The 20580-nt window shown below is 42.2% G+C and overlaps 1 protein-coding gene across 1 annotated transcript; it reads right to left on the bottom strand.

Annotated features, from left to right (window-relative positions):
- Positions 1-511: 511 nt before the first annotated feature.
- Positions 512-19723, bottom strand: LOC146578119 (uncharacterized). Its single transcript, XM_085257336.1, has 18 exons — positions 18522-19723; positions 16771-18382; positions 15940-16197; positions 15255-15689; positions 14436-14840; positions 11383-11796; positions 9980-10432; positions 9113-9565; positions 6682-7122; positions 5836-6264; positions 5497-5760; positions 5134-5388; positions 4802-5050; positions 4413-4670; positions 2474-2776; positions 2111-2380; positions 1906-1989; positions 512-1783 (listed from the first exon to the last, which is right to left on the bottom strand). The coding sequence occupies exons 1-18, from the start codon at positions 18910-18912 to the stop codon at positions 1717-1719; spliced, it is 7041 nt and encodes a 2346-aa protein (XP_085113462.1). The 5' UTR covers positions 18913-19723; the 3' UTR covers positions 512-1716.
- Positions 19724-20580: the final 857 nt, after the last annotated feature.

A 20580-nucleotide genomic window follows, 5' to 3' on the forward strand; every position in this document is an offset into this window, starting at 1 on the left:
CCGCATACTGGTGTGGGCCAGATGGCGCGTTATTGCAGCCTCGCTTCTGTCAGTCTGCCCCAGGGCAGCTGTGGCTACAACTGTGGTTTGCCTGCACCAGTGTGTGAATGTGAGAGTGAATGAATAGTGAAATTGTAATTGCAATCCATTATTATTTTGATGCACATGCTGTTTTTTTTTTTTGTTTCAAATTTGCATTGTACTATTTTCTTTTTTCCTGCTGTATATAAAAATTGGTGTATCTCAAAAATAAAACTAAGAAGACGCTCAAAAGAAATTTCCTGTTGTTGGAAACTATTTTGTGCAATTTTTTTGTATTTACAGTTTTGAGGGATAAACCTCTTACATTTCTCTAACTATAAATATATGTAAAAAAACAACAACAACAATTTTTTACTTTTTTGCAATTTATGTAGTTACTAGAGCAGGGCGACCAAAAGTATTTATCACGATATACATTTGAAAATTTGCGATAACGATATAACTGATGATATAATTGACACTAGACAAAATAATTTACAACTTTATTAGTGTAAAACAAAAAACCCCAATGTATTTTCACTTAAACAAGCAGCTGTTTTTTTTTATGTGCATTAAAAGTTATATAATATATAATAATATAATAAAAATTTAACAGTGCAAATGCAAATTCCTCGCTGACAGTTTAACCAAAAGGCATTTCCAGTGGAAACTGGCCGACAGATCCTGAGCATAATCATGTATACTATGTACAAAACTTAAAAAGAGGTTACACACACAATACGGTAATATTATGTTGAAGCACAGCACGTATCACTCCGCGAGGCTCCGTCTACGATAGCCGTAACGCTCCGACAATCCATCAAGCGGTGCGGCTTCGTAGCTTAGCAAAGTCGTACTAAAACATTTGACAGATTTTCAAGCGCCGTGCACATAAAATCGATTCGATGTCAGTAAACACAACCAGAGTTCATACATAAGGCACACGGAAGTATAAGAACCTATAACCTATCTGGTTATAGGTTCCATTGGAAAGAGATGATTGTGAGAACTTGTTCATTATTTGTTCAATGAACAATTCAGCTGTTACACGTTTCAGTATCTGTTTGTATTTCGTGGAATCAACATTTGTGTGCGAGTACACAAAAATCAGTACAGTTATTGCAAAAGTACCAAAAATAAACTAAGCCGACTCACAACTGTACAATAAAACTGTTACAGCCTCATTTTGTTTTTTCACTAATTGAAAACATTTTAATCACAATAATACAACCTGATGTGTAAATATTGGGATGACCACTAGATGGCTTCAGATCTCCATAAAATAAAAAATCCGCAGAAACATGAGACGTGCTCGTTTCTACACAAATAAATAAAACAAAGCATTTTAATAACGACATGAAAAAGAAAATACTCTACAGCAGTTGTTAACACTTACTACGCTGACCTATTATTGCTCTTGTATATTACAGATTAGTATGAAGCAATTGTGAGAGTTTTTACTGAGACCATAAAACTACATCTCCCTGATGATGACGACCATGACGACGATGTTAAAGATGATGGCGAGTGCTTCACCAGATCTCAAACTGCGTGTGCTCCTTGAAGGCTGCTCTGATGATGATGATGACGACCATGATGATAACGACCATGATGATAACGACCATGATGATAATGATGACGATGGTGATGACCAGGAGGATGATGATAATGACGATGGTGATGATGGCGAGTGCTTCACCAGATCTCAAACTGCGTGTGCTCCTTGAAGGCTGCTCTGTGCACGATGTTGTTGCTGAAGAGTCTAGAAAGAGACCAAAGCAGAGAGCAGACGTCACTCACACAGAACAACATGAATCCACGTGAGCTCAGGCTGTGAATGATTCCTCTCAGAGTCTGAGAAGAAACTCCTTCATGTTGGCTCACCGCACACAGTGGATGGAGGGGTTGATGGAGAGCAGCTGCAGTAACACATCGGTCGAAGCATCAGTGATCTGATTGTGACTCAGACTGTAACACAAACACAACATGTGGCTCTAACTGATCGCTGCACATTATATTACTGTAGTGTGTGTGAACAGGCTGATGGTTGTTGGTGCCTCCCACAGGAGGATCAGTGTGTGACACTCACTCTAGGACTTGGACTTTGTGCAGATGTGTGATGAGAGGGAGCAGCAGCTGGTCAGTGAGCTGACAGTGACTGAGGTCCAGCTCTGTCAGCCCTTCACACGAGTCCAGCATCTGGACCAAAGCCCCGCAGACCCTCTGATCCAGCGTGCTGTGACTGAGATCCAGCTCTCCACCCAGGGCTGTACACAGGGACACCGCCCGCCTCACTGCGTCCCTCTCACTGTTCACAGGAACCAGAGACAGCAGCTGGAGGAGGACAGTGTTACTGACTCTAAACAGGACAAACAGAGAAACTGTCAGGATGCATCAACACCAGCGTGAACAAGGTTCTCTCTGGTTCAGACTCTTCGGTGGTCTTTCCCACCTGAGGCGGACCCTGTGGAGGACAGGAAACAGCAGGTCCAGCACGCTGTCCTCCACCTCACAGTCTCGCAGGTCCAGCTGTGTGTCCCGGCTGCCCTGTGTCAGGATGGTGGAGACGGCCCTGCAGTCATCAGCAGTCAGACTCAGAGGCTCAGTCTGATCCTCCTCCGGTAGCTCCACACAGGAGGAGCAGGACAGATCCAAGCTGTGCTGCAGAGTCCTCAGCAGGCCTGACGCTGCCTCCTGCTGGACGTCACAGGCAGCACAGCAGTGGATGAACCTCAGCAGCTGGTTCCTGTCAACACTGGAAAGAAACGCATGGAGACAGAAAATCTCAAATGATAGATGCTGCAAACAAACTGCTGGCTCCAATAAAATGTGTTGATCTTTAAAACTAAAGGATTTTAAGAACAGCATCTATGAACTAGCAGCAGACACATTATTGTAATTAGATGTTGGATTTATGCACAGCACTCATGTTATTAAGACAAAGTCACACTGAGCCCAGTTTCCCTGCTTGGGCTGATTGTGCAGGTGGATGTTAACAGATAACAGCTTTAAATGAATAAGGACTCAGTTCATCTGGTAACTCGTTGTTCATAATTTACTGCATTTATCAGATTAAAAGCATCATTTGTCAGCAGTGATGAAGAGTAAATGTCTCCTTTGTGTCCAGGAAGCCACAGAAACACAGCATGTAGCAGATTATTTTAATGGGTCCAGTTCAAATGTGTCTGCAGACAAACTTGTGATTTGCAGCCTTCAGCTTGTTGTTCGAGCAGCTGATAAAAGTAGCCCAGGAGGTGTAATGACAACACTTGATAATAACTATAATTAATACAATTAAATTGTTAATTCGACCAATTTTAATTCACTAAGATTAAAATGACAATAACGCTGATGATACCATTTGGTAAAACCACAAATGAGACACACAAATCAGAAGCAACAAGTCAGAGGCTGCAGTTTGGGAAACACTGAAGATCACCAGAAATGTTTGGGCCTCATTTGTAAACAAAATGATTTCCAATAATATATTTTTAAACAATTATCTGCATAATTAATGAGAAATTGCAAAGCTGACATTTGTAAACTTTGTAAATAATTCATGAATATTGTGTGACATCTAAAAACAGGACGGCTAATGCTAAGCTGCAGTGTGTTCAGCGATAAGTCGGCCCTTGGGTGTAAATAAAAAAAATGAAACTTTTGATTAGTCTGAATTTCTTTGTTGTTTAGTAAAGTTTGTGTTGGATTAAAATACAACAAACGGCTCTCACTGTTGCCATGACAGCGGGCTAATGCTAAAGAAAAGCGTGTGTGAATCTCTGAGACTAAACAACAGTCGGGGGCGGGGCATCTGTGATGAAACCCTCGATGATAAGTAGTGAAATAAACATCTGGTCATCATTAAAGAACACATACCATAGTGAGAACATGTTGTTTGTGTCATCAGAGTGTAATTATCGTCTCTTTCCAACTATGATATATAAGATAGGAAGCTTCACCACATTGTTGTTCGTACATGTCGCCACTATGAGCGCCACTATCAGCGGCTCTGGGATTCTTTTCCAGGAAAACTGAACTCAAAGCCGTCTTCAAACCAGCTTACTGTCTGTAAACATCAACATGAACCAGTTACTGTTTGATCCTGTTTCCTGTTCTGTGTTTGCTACGGTGACCCTGGGTTGTTAGACAGGCGCCCACTAATAAAATGTGTTATTGTTGCTGTTGTTGTTATTATTACTGCTCTACCTTTAAATGATGTTCACTCTGCCTGCTGTTTGAAACTTTCCTTGTAGTTTCTTGTTCAACTGTTCATGTAATCTGTTCCACACTAACAGTAAAATGTTAGCTTCTTTTTGAAGCATTATGTTACAATAAAGTGTGTTGTTCAGCAATCACACAGCGCAGCACAGAAACGAGCTCTAATATCTGACCTGAGACGAGAAACGCTGTCCAGCATGAGCAGGATGGACTCTACTCCCCCTGCTGGTATGGAGGTCCACAGCAGGTTCAGTCTGACTCCGTCTCCGTGTCTGAGGATGAAGATCAGAGCAGCACAGTCCACTGAGTCCAGCTGTCTGCAGCTCAGGCTGATCACATGACCGAGTGACCTCAGCAAACTGGGAACAGCGTGACTGTCGTGAGCTCTGTAGAGCTCTCTGATGGAGCTCATCACAAAGCTGGGACTGGGCCTGAAAACAAAGAGTTTATTTCCAACTTTGTTTAAAGGATCCATGAAGTGCTGATTAAAGATGAGACAGCATTTCAAATCCTCCTGATTAATCAGCAGAAACTGTGTAAAAGATCAAACTACATTCAGCACCTTGTAAACACAATCCTGTCCAGAAAGGGAAGCAGACGTGTGGTCTCCTCCTGTAAGAACAGGCTCTTCCTCAGGTCCACAGTGATGGTCTGAGCCGACGGCTGCTGCAGCAGATAGTGAAGCAGCTCCCAGCTCAGGCAGCAGGAGGTCAGGTCTCCACCAACCTTACTCAAGAAGGACAACGTCAAGTCCTTGTCCTGGGTTTCATGGAGGAGAGACAGGAGCTGCTGGAAGCTCTCTTCACTCAGTCTGCAGAGATCATCAATATAAAATAAGCTTTGAAGTAAAAATCGACATTTTATTTGTCCTGTGATGTTCAGAAAGACATTTACTTGACTGTCAGAGGACCATGATGGAGCAGCAGTGCAATGAGACCCTGAGCAGGGATGCAGGTCTCAGTCAGGTCTAACCGTCCGACTGTCCAGTATCTCAGCAGGGAAGCCAAACTACTGACGGCCCTCAACAATACTCTGTGTGATGGTCGGGCTTTCTTAGGCACAAGAGAAAGCTCTTCAACAGCCAGCCGACGGGCCGCTCTGCCTCTTCTTACCCACTGAGACAGCAGCAAGGACATGTCGATGGAAAGCCTGAAGAACGAAGAGACGAAAGAGCAGAAATGATGAACACCAAGAACTAAAGATTCACATAGAAATGATGTTAGAAGAGCAGGAGAGAGTCATGGTTTCACTTCCTGCCTCAGACTGTGTAGTTGTGTTGTGTGTCTGAAGAGCAGAGCGCCTCCTCTGGCAGACATCTTGCTGGGTGTGAGGATGAGATCCACTTTAGAGCCGCACAGTTTGAGAACTCTCCCCACAGACCAGCAGCTTTTCCTGTGTAACGCTCCTGTTAGCAGCAGCTGGAAGCCCAGCAGCTGCAGCAGAGACTCCAGCTGCTGGGCCTCCTCTCTGGATCTTACAGACATGGATGTGCACACACTCTGGAAGAACTCTGGACCACAGCTGGAACACAGCGAAGATGGGATCAGAGAACATGCTGGAAACGTTCTGCAAATGAAACCATCACGACTTATTTACCTGAGCTGTGAGATAAAAGGCAGACACTGCAGCAAACTCCTCACTTCACCCTCTTCATGTGACCAGCCTCTCAGCTCCACTTGTTTCTTCTCTGGTTGGAGTTTCAGCAGCTCCAGGAGGATGGAGGTCTTTCTCTCTGAGAGGTCTATGGACCAGACTGCAGGAGCTGACTGGAAAACTGGCTGTAATGATGGAAGGACACTCAGACCTGTTTTAGTCTCACAGTCCTTCACATGGGAGTACAGATCCAGCAGGAAGTCACTCTGATATTTGTCATTGTAATGAGAATGAAGAGGGAATGTCTGATATGTGCACACTGATGCTAACAGCTCCAGGATCTTCTCTCCTGTCTGCTGCTCTCTCTCTGCTGCTGCACAGAACAGACTCACAAAGAACCTGACTGCTTCATGACGATTCCAAACATCAACACTGGAACAATAAGAAGGAAACATTTAGAGATGATTTGATGTGAGCTGCATAAAAACAGCCACACACTGCTGATGGACTCCATCTGGTCCATGTTTCCTGTACATAATGACGCTCCATGTTAAATATAACATAAACGAGGGAAACATATCATCTCAGTTGCAGCACATAACTAATTTATTAATCCTCATAAAAACAAGAAAACACAAATATTTTAGAAATTTGTCAAAATTCCACTTTTAGAAGCTTCTTTAAATCAAGAAGAGACGGTAAAAACTTTACTTTAAGATTAAATGAATAGAAAAGTTGTTTTTCTGCTTTCTTTGTAAAGTAACTATATACTATGTGTATACTGCATGTGGTGAACGCATGTTCTCCATCAAAACTCTTCACTAAGCTTCTGAATACAATCTGACTTACCTGAGCTGTGAGATAAAAGGCAGACACTGCAGCAAACTCCTCACTTCACTCTCTTCATGTGAGCAGCCTCTCAGCTCCACTTGTTTCTTCTCTGGTTGGAGTTTCAGCAGCTCCAGGAGGATGGAGGTCTTTCTCTCTGAGAGGTCTATGGACCAGACTGCAGGAGCTGACTGGAAAACTGGCTGTAATGATGGAAGGACACTCAGACCTGTTTCAGTCTCACAGTCCTTCACATGGGAGCACAGATCCAACAGGAAGTCACTCTGATAATACAGATTTATGTGTCTCTCATGAAGAGGGAATGTCTGATATGTGCACACTGATGCTAACAGCTCCAGGATCTTCTCTCCTTTCTGCTGCTCTCTCTCTGCTGCTGCACAGAACAGACTCACAAAGATCCTGACTGCTTCATCAGGATCTGAACACCCATCATATGCAACACTGGAACAATAAGAAGGAAACATTCAGTGATGATTTGATGTGAGCTGCATAAAAACAGCCACACACTGCTGATGGACTCCATCTTGTATATAATGAAAGTCCATCTTAAAGCCATCTTCCATCAGAGCAGCTGAGCATAGTATTTAGACTGTTACTGACTCACAGCCAGTGTTGGGAAGGTAAGTTTTCAAATGTATTCCACTACAGATTACAGATTACATGCCCCAAAAGGTATTTTGTAACGTATTCTGAATACTATGGATTACTTAATATATTATCAAGATTTTACAACTACATTAATGTCTCATTGCTGTGTGATTTATTACTATTACTGAAGGTTACTCACCAGACCAAAACCAACTCGACTTAAAATTTATTTCACACCTAAAACCTTTAGTGAACAATGAAACAAATAAGAGTAAACTGCAATCATTTACTGGTAGCAATAAAATAATCTTCTACGTCTTAAGCTCTGTCCACACCTATACAGCTTTTTCTATGTGTTTGGGCCTTTCGTTCACACGTAAACGGCATTTTGAATAATCTAAAACTGAGATTTTTTAAACTCCTTCTTTGCATTTACGTGGACGAGGAATACGGGGTTCATCACGCAGCGTCAAAACTTGTGCGTCTTTTTTCACGTCTCACTATCTGCAGTTTTTACACACTTACTCAGCAGTTACTGTCCCCACATTTAAAGGCAGAGGCCTCATTATTTTATGTTTAAAGCGGACCCTCGTTTATTGCGGCAGTTAGGTTCTAAAAAATCCCGCGATAGGTGAAATCTGTACAGTAGTCAGCTTCATTTTTTAAAGTTATTATAGATGTTTGAAGGCTGTAAATAACCTCACTACAAGCTGTACACTTTCCTCAGACAGGTATGAACATTTTCACTCTTCTCTCGCTTGTTTAAACACAAAGTTCAAACCTTGTTAGAAAAATAAGTCCAGTATTATAGAAGAAACCAAAGATCAAACCCTGTTTTCAGAACATGGGAACAGCTGCAGAGAGTTCAACATTAATGAATCAATGGTACAGAAGTAGACGAAGCAAGAAGAATGAGTCAAGTTTGACTCCTCTGACTGTTTGGCTTTGCTTAATGCGTCTTATAATCTGAAGAATGTGGTAACTTCTAGCTTCCTTTAGCATGTGCAGAAGTCAAACTTTTGGTGCCATAGTTAGCGTCTTCCTCAGCCTTTTGGGAGCTACCACAGGAGCCTCTGACGGTGCAAAAGGTTTCGTCGACATTGTTGTGTTTGTGGGGGAGAAAACCTACAAACATACAGCACTGCTGCTCGAGGATTTATGTAAATCTGAGAAGCTGAACTCGTTCTGTACTGGACAGGAGACACGGCTCAAGGTTGATTGATAATGGTCTGCAACAAATCAGGATGCACAACACAATGCGCTGTTAAAAAAAAGAAAGTAAATCTGCAGAATTGCACGGACCACACTGCCCACGAGGCTCCCGTCTTTAGGGCTGTGCCTGTAACACTGCTCATATTGCCTTACTATTAAAATAGTTTTTCAATAATAATTTTTACAAATATTTCTTACAGCTCTAATGTGCAGCACAGAGCGCTCAAACACATCTATTCATTCACTTCTTCACAGATGTTGATCATCCATTCATGTGCTCATGTTTGTGACTGATGAAGGCGGCATTCGATTGGTCCATTTAGTGTGGAAGAAGAGAGAAATAGCGAATCAAAGGCCTCCTTTTATGTGAGTGTGGACAGAGACTGAAGCTGAGTGAACACAAAGTTTCTCCCACATTGTCACAGCTGTCATCTCTGACTGCAGGTTTAGCTTTCATCAAGCCAGCTCACACAAAGAAAGCCTGCTTATGATCAAGCTGCTTCACTCTTCAGCCGTCTGTACAATTATACAATTATATTAAAATGCATATACTGAAAAATGTTTCCACTGCTGACTTCAGGGAGCATCTCGTCTTCTGAAGAATTAATCATGTAAAGAAGAATTCATGTACCTGAGCTGTGAGATAAAAGGCAGACACTGCAGCAAACTCCTCACTTCACTCTCTTCATGTGAGCAGCCTCTCAGCTCCACTTGTTTCTTCTCTGGTTGGAGTTTCAGCAGCTCCAGGAGGATGGAGGTCTTTCTCTCTGAGAGGTCTATGGACCAGACTGCAGGAGCTGACTGGAAAACTGGCTGTAATGATGGAAGGACACTCAGACCTGTTTTAGTCTCACAGTCCTTCACATGGGAGTACAGATCCAACAGGAAGTCACTCTGATACTGCTTCAGATAATCATCATCATCTTCATCCATGTGTCTCTCATGAAGAGGGAATGTCTGATATGTGCACACTGATGCTAACAGCTCCAGGATCTTCTCTCCTGTCTGCTGCTCTCTCTCTGCTGCTGCACAGAACAGACTCACAAAGAACCTGATTTCACCATCTTGAGTCTCCAAAAGAACACTGGAACAATAAGAAGGAAACATTTAGAGATGATTTGATGTGAGCTGCATTGAAACAACCACACACTGCTGATGGACCATCTGGTCCATGTTTCCTGTACATAATGACGCTCCATGTTAAATATAACATAAACGAGGGAAACATATCATCTCAGTTGCAGCACATAACTAATTTATTAATCCTCATAAAAACAAGAAAACACAAATATTTTAGAAATTTGTCAAAATTCCACTTTTAGAAGCTTCTTTAAATCAAGAAGAGACGGTAAAAACTTTACTTTAAGATTAAATGAATAGAAAAGTTGTTTTCTGCTTTCTTTGTAAAGTAACTATATACTATGTGTATACTGCATGTGGTGAACGCATGTTCTCCATCAAAACTCTTCACTAAGCTTCTGAATACAATCTGACTTACCTGAGCTGTGAGATAAAAGGCAGACACTGCAGCAAACTCCTCACTTCACTCTCTTCATGTGAGCAGCCTCTCAGCTCCACTTGTTTCTTCTCTGGTTGGAGTTTCAGCAGCTCCAGGAGGATGGAGGTCTTTCTCTCTGAGAGGTCTATGGACCAGACTGCAGGAGCTGACTGGAAAACTGGCTGTAATGATGGAAGGACACTCAGACCTGTTTCAGTCTCACAGTCCTTCACATGGGAGTACAGATCCAACAGGAAGTCACTCTGATATTGCTTCAGATAATCATCTTCATGTTCATCCATGTGTCTCTCATGAAGAGGGAATGTCTGATATGTGCACACTGATGCTAACAGCTCCAGGATCTTCTCTCCTGTCTGCTGCTCTCTCTCTGCTGCTGCACAGAACAGACTCACAAAGATCCTGACTGCTTCATGACGATTCCAACCATCAACACTGGAACAATAAGAAGGAAACATTCAGAGATGATTTGATGTGAGCTGCATAAAAACAGCCACACACTGCTGATGGACTCCATGTTGTATATAATGAAAGTCCATCTTAAAGCCATCTTCCATCAGAGCAGCTGAACAGTGTTCTTAGACAGTTACTGACTCACAACACAAACACTCAGCCTGTGTGTGAAATCACTGCGTTCTGAACTGTAACTGTTATTTTGTTCGCTGTCTGACTTTAGAGAGTCAAACACTAAACATCAACAATGCAGAAACACACAGAGGGGAACAACAACATCTACAACAGCAGCTTCACCTGCTGCTCACATCACACACCTCTCTGCTGTCTGACATCTTCATCTGCTCACTATAGAGCTGCTACCACCATCATCATCATCATGCTCAGTAAAACAAAGTCAGAGATAAAGTCCAGCTTCATGTAACTCATTCATTTACTGAGTTACGTCACTGAAGGACTCGTTGAGTTTGCTTTCATGCTGTTTCCATGGCGATGATGGATTCAGGTGTAAAGGATGTTTCTGGCATGTGTGCACTCCAACACTCTGCAGCAGGAGCTCAGTCACATGATCCTATCAAATATAAATCTAACCTTTCTGATGAGAACGTCTTTATTCTAGATGCTGATAAGCATTAAAAGTCGTCTGATATTTATAGAAAATATGAAACTTCATAGCAACAAACAGCTGAACACGTCAGTGAAACACAGGGATGGACTGAGAACGTTTCCCTCTGAAATATGACAGAGTCTGAATACATTTATAACATGATCCATGTAGATGAGGTCAAACATATGATGCTGATGACAAACAGGCAGCACAAGACAAAATCATCACTTTACAATTCATGGAGCTCCAAATATTTCCATCACTTATTTTCACAGCAAATCTTCTCTTACAGATATTTGACTCGTGTGAAGAGCCTGTTATTTACCTGAGCTGTGAGATAAAAGGCAGACACTGCAGCAAACTCCTCACTTCACTCTCTTCTTCTTCTTCTCCTCGCCATATCAACAGCTCCACTTGTTTCTTCTCTGGTTGGAGTTTCAGCAGCTCCAGGAGGATGGAGGTCTTTCTCTCTGAGAGGTCTATGGACCAGACTGCAGGAGCTGACTGGAAAACTGGCTGTAATGATGGAAGGACACTCACACCTGTTTTAGTCTCATAAGAGTACAGGTCCAGGAGGAAGTCACACCATTTCTCTTTAAGAGGACTGTTTTTGTATGTGCACACTGATGCTAACGGCTCCAGGATCTTCTCTCCTGTCTGCTGCTCTCTCTCTGCTGCTGCACAGAACAGACTCACAAAGATCCTCGTTCGGTCTTCATCTGATGTCTCAGCATCAACTCTGCAACAATAAGAAGGAAACATTCAGTGATGATTTGATGTGAGCTGCATTGAAACAACCACACACTGCTGACACACTTTGCAATGTTTGTGAGTTTAATCTGGATCTTTGCTGATTTTCTGTCTTCAGTAAAATGAAACTTTGATAAAAATCAGAGTCTGTTTATTTCTTTGGAAGTCAGCAAACTCATAAATTGAGCAGAGGATCAAATAATTATGTCACTGCTGTAAAAAGGTAGAACACTGTGAGAACAGCTGTAATACAGTGTTGTATTATTCATGTACGTCGGAGTATTTGGAGAGTTTAGATTTTATATTTGCTATGGTCACTGAATCCTGGTGTTTCTTGGTTTAATGCAGTAACGTCTGTTTTCTACAATGTTTATATGACAGGAAATGCTGTTTGCGTTGGATTCTCTATGATGAAGGAGATGGCGAGCCACCTCTGAACCTCATCACCTCCTTAGCCTGAGCAGCTGCTCTGAGCTTTCACTGTGCCAGACGAGGAGGCCACGCCCCCTTTTCCAGCCTTCACCTGAGCTCACCTGTGTGAAAGCACAGCACCAAACAGCTTAGCTGCTGTGTTTCACTCAGGAGCACTTTGGAAGTGAACCTGACTGGACGTCTTTACTAAAACTGACTGACTACAAACCAGAGGAGCCAACGACAGAACTTCCAAACTCTTCAACATCCCAGAGACACTTTGCTGCATCATCAGGTGACTCCTTGTGATGAGGGAGCAGCTAAAGTAGCCTTGATCGCTTCAATATCAACACTGTGTTCGTGCTGTTTACACTCGTCTGTGACGCTGTGTGAAATATTCACTAGTGTTTTGTGATCATTCACATTTGATTTGATAGAAGAAGTTTCAGGACATTGAAGTTACAGCTCTGAGTGGCTCCAGCTGCTCAGTGAGTCTCTTCCTCTCTTAAAGCCTCAAACTCACACTCTGGCCCTGCTCATTTAATATTCTGCAAACCTTCAGTGAGTTATGTTTGCACTGTGTGATCAATATTTGTCTGTTCTGTATCACTTTGTGCGTTTTCCTTTTCCTGTCATGGAGACAGCTCAGACCTGCTGGCGTCTCCAGGTCCTGCTGAGCTTTCAGGTTATGTGATAAATGCTTTGGAAGCCATGGATGGGCCTCACTTTAGACCAGCTCACACAACATACTTCACTAACAACCAGTAACTGTCTGAATTAACTCAGGAATATCTGTAACACATGTACAACTTTATAAAGTGTTCGTCCATCATTGGAAAAGTATCAGACTGCTGTCATTGAACATGTTATATTTGAGCCTCTTCAGCAAAACTTCATCATGTGTATCCATGTTTATGAACGACATACTGAGGAGGAGCAATGCTTCATAAATGATGAAACAAGTATTAACTAACACTAATGCTGAAGAGTGTGCAGCTGTTATAAAGTGTTAGCAGCAAAACACTAAACATCAACAATACAGAAACACACAGAGGGGAACAACAACATCTACAACAGCAGCTTCACCTGCTGCTCACATCACACACGTGGAAATCACATATTTACCAACATTTTACAGTTAATTCATTTAGATTAAGATTTGTTTACACTGAAAATTAGACTCAATTAATATTTTCTGGTTCAGAAAAGTCTTAAACACAAAGATTCACATGTTAGTGGCCACGTTGAGCCTCCTGTCAGTGTTTAGTTTCACCAGACTAGCTCTCTGTACCTGGCTATATCACCATGGTAACAGATGCTGAACACAGCCTGGTGTAGATCAGGTTATGTTCAGTGTCAGATTAAAATCAGCTGTAAGTGACACATTTTCTCTGAGTCTTTTATGTCCAGTCTGCTCTGAGCTGGAGCTCATGATAACATGAACGTCACTTTGATGTGGTGACAAACTCCTTCACCAGATTGTGTGTCAGAGCTGAATGCAGCGAGTAACCTTTCATGTTTAAGTGGATCGAGGTCAAAGTGTCACAGCTGTCAGCTTACAAATAAACTGCAGCACAGAGCGCTCACACACATTCATTCATTCACATGTTAATGATTGCTACCAGCATCGCTTAGTCTCCTTTGATGCAGCAACAGTGTTGCCTGTGTTGCTATAGTTACATATTGTTTATAGCTCTGTGTCACCTGTTAATGTAACAATATTTCTTATTAATGGAGGTGAAATCAGTGGGTCTACTTTGTGTGGAAGAAGACAGAAATAACGTATGAATGGTCGTTGTGTGGATGTGGAGAAGAGAGGCCCCAAATGCAGGCTGAAGCTGAACATCCTGGATGACTCAAACTGTTTCCCTCTGCAGTGACAGCTGCTTGATGCTGTTTTGTTTTAAAGCCCATCAGAAACACATAAATACCTTAACAGTACAATTTTTATTAATATTTGTAATGAAGCTTTTTTCCCAGGAGGTCTTAGTGATGCTGTAAATGTCACTAAGTGCAGTTTTATTCTCACAGACAAACTGTCACATGTTAAAAAACTGTTGAAGGTAAACGTTACAAATTTGTGGACTCATTTCTATAAACTGGCTTCAATCAAGCAGCAACTAAATTGTCAAATAGAGCTAAAATATTTTCATGAATTATTTTCAGCACTCATTTATTGGTAGACCGACTTTATTGTGTGAAGAGCGTGTCGTGTACCTGAGCTGTGAGATAAAAGGCAGACACTGCAGCAAACTCCTCACTTCACTCTCTTCATGTGAGCAGCCTCTCAGCTCCACTTGTTTCTTCTCTGGTTGGAGTTTCAGCAGCTCCAGGAGGATGGAGGTCTTTCTCTCTGAGAGGTCTATGGACCAGACTGCAGGAGCTGACTGGAAAACTGACTGTAATGATGGAAGGACACTCAGACCTGTTTTAGTCTCATAAGAGTACAGGTCCAGGAGGAAGTCACACCATTTCGCTTTAAGAGGACTGTGTTTGTATCTGCACACTGATGCTAACAGCTCCAGGATCTTCTCTCCTGTCTGCTGCTCTCTCTCTGCTGCTGCACAGAACAGACTCACAAAGATCCTCGTTCTGTCTTCATCTGATGTCTCAGCATCAACTCTACAACAATAAGAAGGAAACATTCAGTGATGATTTGATGTGAGCTGCATAAAAACAGCCACACACTGCTGATGGACCATCTGGTCCATGTTTCCTGTACATAATGACGCTCCATGTTAAATATAACATAAACGAGGGAAACATATCATCTCAGTTGCAGCACATAACTAATTTATTAATCCTCATGAAAACAAGAAAACACAAATATTTTAGAAATTTGTCAAAATTCCACTTTTAGAAGCTTCTTTAAATCAAGAAGAGACGGTAAAAACTTTACTTTAAGATTAAATGAATAGAAAAGTTGTTTTCTGCTTTCTTTGTAAAGTAACTATATACTATGTGTATACTGCATGTGGTGAACGCATGTTCTCCATCAAAACTCTTCACTAAGCTTCTGAATACAATCTGACTTACCTGAGCTGTGAGATAAAAGGCAGACACTGCAGCAAACTCCTCACTTCACTCTCTTCATGTGAGCAGCCTGTCAGCTCCACTTGTTTCTTCTCTGGTTGGAGTTTCAGCAGCTCCAGGAGGATGGAGGTCTTTCTCTCTGAGAGGTCTATGGACCAGACTGCAGGAGCTGACTGGAAAACTGACTGTAATGATGGAAGGACACTCAGACCTGTTTTAGTCTCACAGTCCTTCACATGGGAGCACAGATCCAACAGGAAGTCACTCTGATATTTGTCATTGTAATGAGAATGAAGAGGGAATGTCTGATAAGAGCAGACTGATGATAGCATGTTGAGGATCTTCTCTCCTGTCCTCTGTTCTCTCTCTGCTGCTACAATGAAGAGATTCATCAACAACTCAGTTTGATCTGAGAGATTTCCTGATGACTGACAGAAACTGGAAGAAAGAAAAGGAAACATGATGTGATGATTTGATCTGAGAACAACAAACAGAAACAAGCAGCACTGATACCGTCCTAGATTTGTCTCAGATAAATATCTCCAGCATTAAAAGTACATTAAAGACATAAGGTCAGTACTACAGTTGGTTCAATTATTTCTATAAAGTAACTCGACTGGATTTTAAACCACAATTGAAGATCACATGAAAACATTGAGTGTTTAATAAGTAAAACCAAAGAGCATACCTGAGTGAGTGGATGTGGGGTAAATGGTGTAAGAGGAACGAGCTCGCACTTTGACAGACTCTGTGATCACAGTGAAGGCAGACTTTCACCTTCCTCTTCCTCTTCTGCAGGACTCTCACAGCTCGGTCATACAGTTGTGTTTCACTGTTGACTGGGAGGTGCAGCTGATTCTCAGTGAAGTCAAGTAAACTCACGTAATCCACGTCCCCATCAGTCAGAAGAGAAATGGTCCACAGCTGGCGTGACAAGGAGTCACTCCTACAGTTGGAAGGTTGGTAGAGAACTTCATTAGTTCACATGTAATCAGCTGCTGAGAACTATTATTATATTATATATGATTATTTATTATTATTATTATATTATTATAGTCTATTTGTGTAGATTCATGCTGAAACTGAAGAACCATGTTCGCTTTTTTCATGCAAAACTCCTAATTTGTGCAAAGCTGCCAGAGGCTTACAAGTTAAATGTGCTTCAACTGAGACTGAAAATGTCTTAAATAAGTAATAAAATCTCTCATTCAAATGACAAACGTCCAGGTAAAAGTTAGTTAGCTTTCTGGGATCCCCTCACCTGGATTATTATGTATGCATCAAGACTAAAGAATAATGTTACCAAATACCTAAAGACTACGTACAAACTTTCTGCTGTCTACAACTCACTGGAAACATGATGAAACAAAGCTGAAACAAATCCTTCTCACTACTATGTTTTCATTTTTCACTTTAAGAAAAACACATACTGCTCTAAATCACTGAATGCTTTACATTTAAAACATTAAAAACAGATGTACAGAACCCTTTAACTTCAGATCTAAATGTTCTCACTTACCTTTGAAGTTTGCTGAGGCATCCCAGCAAAGGCCTCATTCCCTGTTTTGATGCTGTTGTATCCTCCAGGTTCAGCTCTATTTTCCTCTCCTGACTCTGGCTGATAACATAGGCCAGAACACAACACTGCTGAGGATCAAGAGTCTCTCCACTCGCATCAATACAGTAGTCCAGTTTATCCAGGAGGCAGAGGCAGGCATCAGGTGACTGAGACTCATAGAGGCATTGACATAAGAACATTAAGTCCATTTCACAGTCTTCACTGTCACTACAACCTACAAAGGTGGTCACCAAGTGTTTGAAGAACCAGTCAGACGTGTCTCTGAGCTGCTGAGGAGGAAGGAGACCTTCTAACAAATCAGTGTTCTTCTCATTCAACAGTCCACACAGGAAAGGGACCAAGTGTTTCATGTGTTTGCTGCCCTGAACCAGACACTGCTGTAGAACACATCTGGTCTTCTCTGGATCCTTTAAGACCCACAGAGCTGCAAAAAACTCCTGAACCGTGTAGTGGAGAAAGGCACACAAGGGTTTCCTCACAGTTGGGCTGATTTGAATCAGAAGCTTGCTCAAAATGGCCAAATTAGCACAGCTGTCTAGTTTGGGCAGTGATGTTAGGCTCACATTTTTCCCTTCTGTTGCACAAAAAGCTGCCTGAGATAAAGACAGTATTGTGCTTTCATTTTCAGGTGTCTTGGAAACATTCCTCTGATTGCAGAAATGGAGGATATTGAGGTATATTTCAGTAACTGTGCAGGGATGTGGAGAGAAATCTGAGCCCTCAAAGCTAAAGCAGGCGACCACCATCAGGGCGTACATGGGGACGTGGCAAAGAGAGAATAACTCCAGGTTACACAAGACTTTGTTGAGGTGGTTCTCACTCAGATTCTTGGATAAGTACTCTCTGATGCCCTGCTCACTGAAGCCTTTCACTTCCACTCTGAGACAGTCCCAATCCAACAGGAAGTCTGCTGACTCCCCCTCTGGTCTGCAGGTGATGATGATCTTTGCTTCGGGTAGAAGAGTCTTCTGTATGAGCTTAAACACCACAGATGTAGAGCCAACATCTGTAACTCCATCAAAAATAATGGTAACACTGTCAGCATTATTCTTTATGTCCTCTAAGACCTCATCTTTGCCTTTATCTGGTTCACAGAACACACTGAAGAGAAGATCCTCCAGTTTATGGACCTCTGTGATGTTGGGTGCTTCTCTCATATCAAAGTAGAACATGTAATCTAGATCCTTGTTATCTTTCTCTGACCACAGTTTCAACATCTGATGGACCACAGCTGTTTTCCCAGTTCCAGGTTTTCCTACCAAAAGGATTTTTCTTTCATATGTTTTCAGCAGTTCACTGGGAGAGGTTCCATGTTTGTCCTCGGGTATGTAGGCCTTGAGTTTTTTAGTGCGAACCTTCCTGCTTTTCTTGATCTTTGACTTTTTTATTTTGGATGGTGAAGCCTGTCCTGGTGTGTCTAACACAAGCGAGGTGTAGGACAGGGAGTTCTGCTTGTTGAACAGGACTTCTTTACTTCGGGCCCATGATCTTTCTGAAATCTTTCGAGCTTCTGATTTCAGCTTTTCTTGGTATCTGTGACACGGTTTAGGGCCTGAAAGAAAAGAGGTGTGGGAGAAATTAATTAAAAATTTATTTAGGGATTTAACTCATGTGTCACTGAACAACACTGCATTATAAATGAGTGTGATCACGAGAAATCTTGCCACAGACTTCAGTTTGTTTAAAAATACCTTGTAAATCTGTTACATCCATGTTGGTGTCATCCGTGAAGGAAAAGCAGCTGATCCAATAGTTCAGGTTAAATTTGTCTTGTGAAGAGGAATCTGATGCTGTAATTTCCAGAAAAGATGGCGGCCTTTCTGTTCTTCTCTTTCTTGTTATGTCAATAATCCTGAGAAACTCATAGCAGGCTGCGTCCCCCTTTTTTATGACACGGTCCACAATTTCTCTGGTTTTGTCAAAGTCGTCACCCGCTGTCTTTATTTTACTGACTTCTTCCTCTGAGAAAACTTCTTTCTGGTAGAGATGCTCTACAATCACAGTGAGCCCCTTTAATGTTCCCACCAGTTTGGGCTTGGCCCTCCTGACGTACTGCACAGCGGACTGAGATGTACAAGCCATGTTTCCTTTATTTCATGTACAAGCCATGTTTCCTTTATTTCCTGGATTTCTGTTGAAAAAAATGTGGATTTAAACAAAATGTAATTCATTTCAAAGATTCAGACTAATATATAATTTTGATGTTGCTCCTGTTCCTAGCATTGCTAGGCTTTGTTTTAAATTGATGTGTCAAGTGTGTTTATAATTTATCCTCAGTCTTTGACTTTTAGTTTTTTCAGCATTCTGGTTTTTGATTTTATTTTCTTGTCTTCTTTAAATGTTTTTTTCTTTATTATTTTGCAATTGACAGCGCCACCACTCTCTTGGTGGCGCTGTCACTTGGTGTTCGCTCGTTCTGCGTGAGAGTATCACTTCCTGTTCCTGCTGAACCACAGTGGTGTTTCTGAGTAGCTTATCTGCTTAGCAATTTAATTAAAAACTTTTAGATACATTTTTTTCATAGTATAATCTTCGCGTGCTTCATCCGAAGCACACTTTCTGTGTACTCACTACCTGATTTATAGCCAAAGTATTCACTCACTGTGTATTTACTGTTTCGCTAGCTTAGCTTAGCTCTCTGTCTCTCTTCCACAGCATGTCTTTATCCTGTCTTCCTTCTCTTACCCCAACCAATCACAGCAGATGGCCCCGCCCCTCCCTGAGCCTGGTTCTGCTTTCTTCCTGTTAAAAGGGAGTTTTTCCTTCCCACTGTCGCCAAAGTGCTTGCTCATAGGGGGTCATATGATTGTTGGGCTTTTCTCTGTATCTACTGTACAATATAAAGCGCCTGGAGGCGACTTTTGTTGCGATTTATTGCTATATAAATAAAATTGAATTGAAATGAAATGAAATTGAATTCAAAGCAACGTGTAACTCTGGTTTTGATAATTACTGTGTATTTTCTCATTTTGCATCTTCACTACTTACTCAACACACAGCATCTCTTAGTTGCTTGCATAATAATCTAAATCTAAACTGCAGGTGGGGGAGAGATATATCAGAGGTGGAGAATGAACTCAGCCTGGATCTCTATTGTCTTATGTACTGTAGATGACTGAATGATGTGGTGGGTGTAATTCCCTCTGCAGTGGGGTCGGGTGGACCACCCCGGGCTCTGTGGGGCTTGGTTGTGCTGCTGCTGTGGGACCTGGTCTGCATGGGCCTGTGCACCCTGGCCTTGATGGATTCCAGGGAACAGGGGTGTCTACTGGGGTCAGCAGGGAAGCTGGCCCCAGTAGAGTAGTAGCCCCCCCCCCCAGGGAGGGACTACTTGCTTCTTCCCGCTCCACCACACCCACCCAAACATGCAAGGCCTTGGGGTGCAGGTGTGTCTATAGGGTGCAGGGGAGGCATTGTCCCTGTCCCCTTCTGTCCGCTTGTGCCTCAATTTTTTTGTGAGGCACAGGCGGCTTCAATTTTATTCCAATTTTATTGTTTTGTGCCTCAATTTTATTCCACAAACTAGACATCCACATTACTCCCACTCTCATAACACACACACATGTAGGGCCTTGGGGGTGGGCAGGCTATGCAGCGTCCAGAGGTGAGGTGTATTCAACCTCACCTCTGGTGCCGGTGCCCACCTTTTTAATTTTAAATGCACCCCACGTGTGGGGCTCTCCGCAGCTCTTCCCAGGAGGGTGGCGTGGCTGCCCCTCTTTGGGCTCTCACACTCTGAGGGGCCTCTGG

Source organism: Mchenga conophoros, linkage group LG3 (genome assembly GCF_057382185.1).
Source record: "Mchenga conophoros isolate Kocher_MC1m ecotype Shallow Benthic linkage group LG3, M_conophoros_male_GT1.1, whole genome shotgun sequence".
Lineage (NCBI taxonomy): Eukaryota > Metazoa > Chordata > Actinopteri > Cichliformes > Cichlidae > Mchenga > Mchenga conophoros.

Coding starts and splice junctions, on each gene's coding strand:
- LOC146578119 (XM_085257336.1), bottom strand. CDS start 18,912: ATGGCTTGTACATCTCAGTCCGCTGTGCAGTACGTCAGGAGGGCCAAG. Junction 5,051..5,133: donor CATGGTCCTCTGACAGTCAA/GTAAATGTCTTT, acceptor TGATCTCTGCAG/ACTGAGTGAAGAGAGCTTCC. Junction 2,381..2,473: donor CTCCACAGGGTCCGCCTCAG/GTGGGAAAGACC, acceptor TGTCCTGTTTAG/AGTCAGTAACACTGTCCTCC.